Source organism: Gadus chalcogrammus, chromosome 15, assembly GCF_026213295.1.
Source record: "Gadus chalcogrammus isolate NIFS_2021 chromosome 15, NIFS_Gcha_1.0, whole genome shotgun sequence".
NCBI classification, from domain to species: domain Eukaryota; kingdom Metazoa; phylum Chordata; class Actinopteri; order Gadiformes; family Gadidae; genus Gadus; species Gadus chalcogrammus.
Genome location: NC_079426.1, coordinates 18,825,506 through 18,833,005, shown reverse-complemented (window position 1 = coordinate 18,833,005; position 7,500 = coordinate 18,825,506). Strand labels below are relative to the sequence as shown.

Here is a 7,500-nt window from a genome sequence, read left to right as displayed (position 1 = left end):
TCACAGTATTTTTGTCGTAAATCACAGTTTAGTCATTAATCACAGTATTTATTCAGTTTTTCTAAAGCCAAAATTAACTACGTATTTGTTACTTCTACAATAGCCAAAGTTCAACGTTATAAACAAATCAGTTTTTTTATTGTTGGTTTTTGGTTTGATTTTTATGTTTAGTTATTGCTTTACATTTCTTCATCTGTTGTAGATTTTATTTGTTGTTGGTTTATTTATGATTCCCTAATTGCTCCAAGTAAGACATTTTCATCTAAAAGTTGATTTTACTCTTCCTTTCATGCTGTTGCATTGGCAACTTTCAATTAAAATCACATCACGTCTGTGATTTTGTGTGGCTTTTGTGTGTTTCTGTCTGGAAACCAGGAATACATCTGTAGTAGACTGTAGCCCATTCAGTCGAAGGAACAAGCCCCCTTAAGGATTAAGCATATTTACAAAGCGGTGAAGTAATACACACACACACACAGACCCACACACACATACCCACACACACACACACACACACACACACACACACACACACACACACACACACACACACACACACATACACAAACGTGCGCGCACACACACACACACACACACACACACACACACACACACACACACACACACACACACACACATACACTCACACACACACACACACACACACACACACACACACACACACACACACACACACACACACACACACACACACACACACACACTAAAAACGCACATATACACACACACAGACACACATACACACGGACACACACACACACACACACACACCACACACACACACACACACACACACACACACACACACACACACACACACACACACACACACACACACACTAAAAACGCACATATACACACACACAGACACACATACACACGGACACACACACACACACACACACACACACACACACACACACACACACACACACACACACACACACACACATACACATTCATGCACACACACACACACACACACACACACACACACACACACACACACAGACACACATACACACACGGACACACACACACACACACACACACACACACACACACACACACACACACACACACACACACACACACACACACACACACACACACACACACACACACACTAAAAACCCACATATACACACACACACACACTAAAAACGCACACACACACACACACACACACACACACACACACACAAACACACACACCTCTCTCTCTCTCTCTCTCTCTCTCTCTCTCTCTCTCTCTCTCTCTCTCTCTCTCTCTCTCTCTCTCTCTCTCTCTCTCTCTCTCTCTCTCTCAAACCTCGGTGATCCGGTGCCAGTCTCTGCCTCGCCGAGTTCCTAATTAGGAAGAATTAAGAAGTATTTCTCGACCCATTGAAGAGTCCATTTCCTTTGAAAGCAGTGCATAATAAACCTTAGGTAATTACCCCAACTCATGACTATTAACTAGACAACACCCCCACCACCCCCTCACTGTTAGATGGTTAAATGGACGGGGCCATTGCTATTTACGTCCCATCTGGCCAACTGCAAGGAACACACAACCGTCACCGTCCGCATTCTCATTCCTAAAGACAAAAAGAAAGTTTAGTTTAAATGAACTCATTCTCCCCCCTTTCAGTTTTTCCCTCGCAAAATGTAGACAAAACGGTTAAAAGCAAACATGGAGCTCGCTAAGAGTTACAAAGGGGCTCTTTTTTTCGCTGTTGGATATTTCGTCCTGCTCATTTACATGCGCTGAGCCTGAGAATAAGGAGGGATCAGAATAATCTACTGCGTTTAGGAGCCTGTAATCCCACCGCCCGGCTCTGATGTGCTTCCCCTCCCTGGTCCCCGATGAACAATTAACGTGTAATCTCGACAAACATCCATTCTGTTAGCGCCGAGGTATCAGCAGCGAGATCAGACGGCCCGGGCCCCTGGGGGCCCCGCCGCAAACACCGCTCTGCGCTCCCCAGACGGATCACATGCGGTTCAACCGATCCCTTTATTTATTTGTGTATTTATTTATTTATTTATTTATTTATTTATTTATTTGTCATAAGCTATCGCTTACCAAATGAGTTTCGTTTCATTTACAAAATGCACGCATTGTGTGGACTCGTGGTCCCCCAGGACCGGTTTAACCAGGCCAACTTTGTCATGGAGATCAGAACCAGGAGGACTGGGACTCAGACGGCAGAACCCTGCTGGTAAAATATATTTCCCGGTGGGTGAACATTAGAAAGACCAGTTGGACCGAAGCCTTTTATTGTTTGGGTAGTTTACCCCAAAATAATACACGAAATTCATTATTTGAATCTATAACTATTTATTTTCAATAGGCCTTAGCCTATATCATAAACACTATTATCGCTGTTATCATCAACACTAATATAAATCATCGCATTTAATTTGCTAATATCCGTTATATTTTTCAAATTTAAATCATGCAAGTTTGATTTAAAACTTGAGTTACATTGGAAAACCCTGTGAATATGTTATGAATGACTGAATGTTTACTGTATTCATTGGTGAACATGAGGCAAACCATATTAATTTGATATTTACAACTGCGGGATTCTAATGTTAATTCGAAATTGTAAATTATTCGGTTTAGTTATAGTTGACCATTATTACAAATAAAGTTATAAAAATATGGTATTTACAATAACTATTATAGTAGCCTATATAAGATAAATTAGGGTATAGAGAAATAATTTCTATATTACCATTAAATGACCCTAACCCTGACTTTTCTTGAAACTTTCTTAAATTACTCAATTCAATGAACCTGAAATTAAATCTAACCAGAAACGTGAGATGATACATGCGTGTGTAGGATTATTTCTGTTTTATTGAAACTCCTTCCATGCTGGGAGATAATAAATATTTGAATCAATCAACAATGTACAAAAATATAGACACGGGTACCGGGTCCCTGTACACAACAAGTTCTGCTCGACAAAAACAAGAAAACAGAAACACTATCATGCTGTTTTGTAAGAGATTTTATCGTCATCACTACGATATTAATCATTATTAATAATCAATAATGTCGACATTGATAGTACAGATATAATAACATTGCACTATATTTAAAGCATACACCTCATGTTCTGTAATCAGTGTTGAGCGGATGCGTGACATGGTCTCCACATAATAATAATAATAATAATAATAATAATAATAATAATAATGTGATGATGCTCATAATGATGTGATGCTGCTCACACACCGTCTGAACTCCTTGGTACAAGGCACGAGAGTATTCAATCTGACGAGAATACAAAAGATAATAATTCTAACTCATATCCATGCGGGTTTTATTCAGCTGACTGAGCTGAGCCTGTAGGCAAAATAAAATGTCAAGCGTTGTTGCAAGACACAAATATTTACATCCACTTGGAAATGAACATTGTCTTTTTTTGAAGTCCTTGCTACAAGGAGGTAAAATCAACTTTTGTCATATATACGCCAAATAATAATAGTAATACAGACAAAACAACGCATGCACCGGTAAGGCCATATGTAGCTGTCGTCATGCCCACTACTCTCTGTTTACACTATTTACACTCAGCATCCCTCAGCCTCAGCACCGCCGCTGCAGTCACTTCATCCGCTCGTCTTTGCCGTCCCCGCCGGAGAGTCTCGTGAGCCCGGCGGAGGGGATGGGGAGGTGAGGGGGTGGAGGCGGGGGAGGCACTTGGCAGATGGGGCACGGACAGGGTAGCCCGGCCCAGTGTTGGAAGCCCGTGCCCAGTTGCAGAGCCGGGGGTGCGGGGCCGCTCTTCATCAGGGAGTGGGGCGTCCGGATCGACGTGAGTCCCGGCAGCGTGCCCGACAAGGTGGACGTCGTGCTGGAGGACAGCGCGCCCCCGAGGAGCGGGTGATGCACCACCGGGTGCGCAGGGCCGCCGCTGCCCGGGTGTCCCACACCGCCGCCGGGGGGCGCGTGCGTCACGGTCCCGCAGTGGAAGGCCGAGTGATGCCCGCCGTAAATCTCCCCAACGAGCCGCTTCATCTCGTCCAGGGAGCTGTTGAGCATCAGGATGTAGTTCCGCGCCAGCAGCAGCGTGGCGATCTTGGACAGCTTGCGCACCGAGGGCCCGTGCGCGTAGGGCATCACCTCGCGCAGGCCGTCCATGGCCAGGTTGAGGTCATGCATGCGCTTCCTCTCGCGCCCGTTGATCTTAAGGCGGAGCTGCTGGATCTCCTGCTCCGTCACCTGCTTCTTCAGCTTGTACTTGCTGCTCGCCAGCAGCTTGGAGGCCGCGTCGCCGGAGCGCGAGGACAGGTGCTGCTCCATCTCGGCCAGCTTCTGCCGTAGCTCGCTGCTCTGCGTGGACGAGGAAACGGAGCCCATGAGGTGGTGGTGGTGGTGCTGCAGGAACATGCCGTCCATGTCCGGGGACGAGGCTCTGCTGCTCGAGCTGGAGTCCGAGTGCATTTTGCAGGAGGATGAGTTGCGCGCTCTCGGAAGTTTTGTGCAGGAGGTCGCGTCGCCTCTCTCTCTCTCTCTCTCTCTCTCTCTCTCTCTCTCTCTCTCTCTCTCTCTCTCTCTCTCTCTCTCTCTCTCTCTCTCTCTCTCTCTCTCTCTCTCTCTCTCTCTCTCTCTCTCCCTCTCTCCCTCTTTTTCTCGCTCGCTTACTTCACTCGGTTTTAAGTCTCTCTGGTTCTCCAACCTGGAACCCAACGTCGTGCCTTTCAGTGCCCGTTCAGTGGGGGTCAACTGTGTGTGGAGTTTGTCCTGCAGGCTTCGCGTCCGCAGTGCGTGGCCCGTGTGTCGCCGAGTGTCCCGTGTCCCGGGTCTGTCTGAGGCAGGGTGACAGGTTGCCAGTATTTATAGGGACGACACGAGAGAGATGGCGGGACAAAAGCGCCTCTGCTATTCATGTACGCCCGGCTGGGACGGTGACGCGTGAAGGGGCGGTTTGCTCTGACGGTCTTTAGTGACCATTCACTGCCATTGTCATCCCACCGTCGCCCCCCCCCCCCCCCCCCCCCCCCCCTCTCTCTCTCTCTCTCCTCATCTCTCTCTCTCTCTCATCTCTCTCTCTCTCTCTCTCTCTCTCTCTCTCTCTCTCTCTCTCTCTCTCTCTCTCTCTCTCTCTCTCTCTCTCTCTCTCTCTCTCTCTCTCTCTCTCTCTCTCTCTCCTCTTTTCTCTGTCTTTCTCCTCTTCATTTTTTCCAATCTATCCTCTCTTCTATTTCCACATCTCCCTCACAGATCTCCTCTCCCCTCTTCTCCTCTCTCCTCTTCTCTTCTTTCTTTCTGCTCCTCTCTTCTCCGCTTTTTTCTCTCTTTTTCTCCTCTCCTCATCTATTATTTTCTTTTCTCCTAAGCCAATCTTCTCCCTTCAGTGATCCAGTCATATAACTCTTCTAACTGCATTTCCCGGGTAAAAGCTTTTTTAAGGCTTGTTTTGATCCGTTTTTTCCGTCTTCATCATGTTATGTCTCCTGCTGTTTAACTATGCTTTGGGACTGGGTTCAGTCTTACAATGCTGAGAATTATTCTATAGGTATTTCAATTTGTTTGGTCTAATAACACCTGAATTACATGCAAACAATTACTCATTCAATTGTAGTCTATGCAAAACTATAACAAACCATGATGAAACATTTAAATTAGATAGTTTCATATCCACAGCTACCTGGTCTGTGCTCCAGTCCAGTCTAACTGGTCTGTAGTCTACTACCTGGTCTGTAGTCTACTACCTGGTCTGTAGTCTACTATGGTCTGTGGTCTACTATGGTCTGTGCTCCCGTCCAGTCTACCTGGTCTGTAGTCTACTACCTGGTCTGTAGTCTACTACCTGGTCTGCAGTCTACTACCTTGTCTGTAGTCTACTATGGTATGTGCTGCAGTCTACTACCTGGTCTGTGCTGCAGTCTACCTGGTCTGTTGTCTACTGGTCTGTAGTCAACTACCTGGTCTGTAGTCTACTACCTGGTTTGTGTTGCAGTCTACTACCTGGTCTGTAGTCTACTACCTGGTCTGTAGTCTACCACCTGGTCTGTGCTGTAGTCTACTACCTGGTCTGTAGTCTACTACCTGGTCTGTAGTCTACTACCTGGTCTGTAGTATACTACCTGGTCTGTGCTGCAGTCTACTACCTGGTCTGTAGTTTACCTGCTCTTTGCTGCAGTCTAGTACCTGGTCTGCAGTCTACTTCCTGGTCTGGACTGGAATACGTTAGACTTCACTAACAATTTAAGTATTCACCAGAACGTGGCTTAAGCGAGGGGAGGAGCGGGAGGAGGAGTGGCCTTCCCGCTGAGTGTGTTAGCCGCGGGGGCTCGGCCTCCGCTGAGCCCGAGCTAACGGCTCTACTTAGATACATAGCACTCTGCCTGCCATATGGCACCACGTGGGCGCCCCGATTTACCGCCGTGTTTCATCTCGGGAGTTTTATAAAACTTCACATTTGATTGAAGTGTATGACGAGTCTTATTGGCTCAACTAAAAACAATTAAAAAAATATGCATGGAGTAAATAGGCCTCCATTAATTGTATTACTATTATAAGTAAATACAACATATAAATACATACATTATTTTATTATTATCGTTATTGTTATGATTATAAAAATAAATAATAATAATCAATGACAAAAATCCTATACAAATAACCAACAATATAATACAAAGAAGCCTACACGTCTATATATTAGTTATATAACATAGGCCTATAATAATATAACAAATTACAAATTACAATTTACAACCAATAATAATTATGACAATAATTATAATCATAATCATAATAATTATAATACTGATAATAAAAAATGTTGATAGGAAAAAATCATATGAAATCAAACACTAAAGGCCAAAAATAATAATTAATATATAACATGAATGAACGAATCTGAGTGAATAAATAAGTAAATAAATACATAATTAAATGAAAACAATTGCAAAAAACAAAAGCATGACATTCATCATAATTAGTTCAAAAATACCATCTGACTCCTTAGAATAAAGTCGTATTCACCATAGGAAGGTTCACGTGGCTGTGAAGAGGTATTTTCAGGTGAAGAGATGAAATGGCCTGACGCAGGGCCAGTGTTGGTCACTTGAGGACAGAGCTCTCCACAGCCATTGGTTCACCCTGAGCAGAGGAACGACACACGAACAACACAAGGACGAACCTCAAGCACTCTCTCGTTTTCCTCACCATCCAACTTTTCCTCCTCATCCTCCATCCTATCCTTCCATCAATCATCCATCCATCCATCCATCCATCCATCCATCCATCCATCCATCCATCCATCCATCCATCCATCCATCCATCCATCCATCCATCCATCCATCCATCCATCCATCCATCCATCCATCCATCCATCCATCCATCCATCCATCCATCCATCCATCCATCCATCCCCCCTGTATTTTTAAAACACAACAATCAAACATCTCCAGAAGCTCAAGCGAGACCTCAGAGTGGTTCTATACGATCCCTTAGGTCCCCTGGCAGAACAG

At 44.8% G+C, this 7,500-nt stretch overlaps 1 protein-coding gene across 1 annotated transcript; it reads right to left on the bottom strand.

The window, feature by feature from the left end:
* Positions 1–3,622: 3,622 nt before the first annotated feature.
* On the bottom strand, positions 3,623–4,462 carry olig3 (oligodendrocyte transcription factor 3). Its single transcript, XM_056610226.1, has one exon. The coding sequence runs from the start codon at positions 4,460–4,462 to the stop codon at positions 3,623–3,625; it is 840 nt and encodes a 279-aa protein (XP_056466201.1).
* Between the last annotated feature and the right edge of the window lie 3,038 nt (positions 4,463–7,500).

Coding starts and splice junctions, on each gene's coding strand:
- olig3 (XM_056610226.1), bottom strand. CDS start 4,462: ATGCACTCGGACTCCAGCTCGAGCAGCAGAGCCTCGTCCCCGGACATG.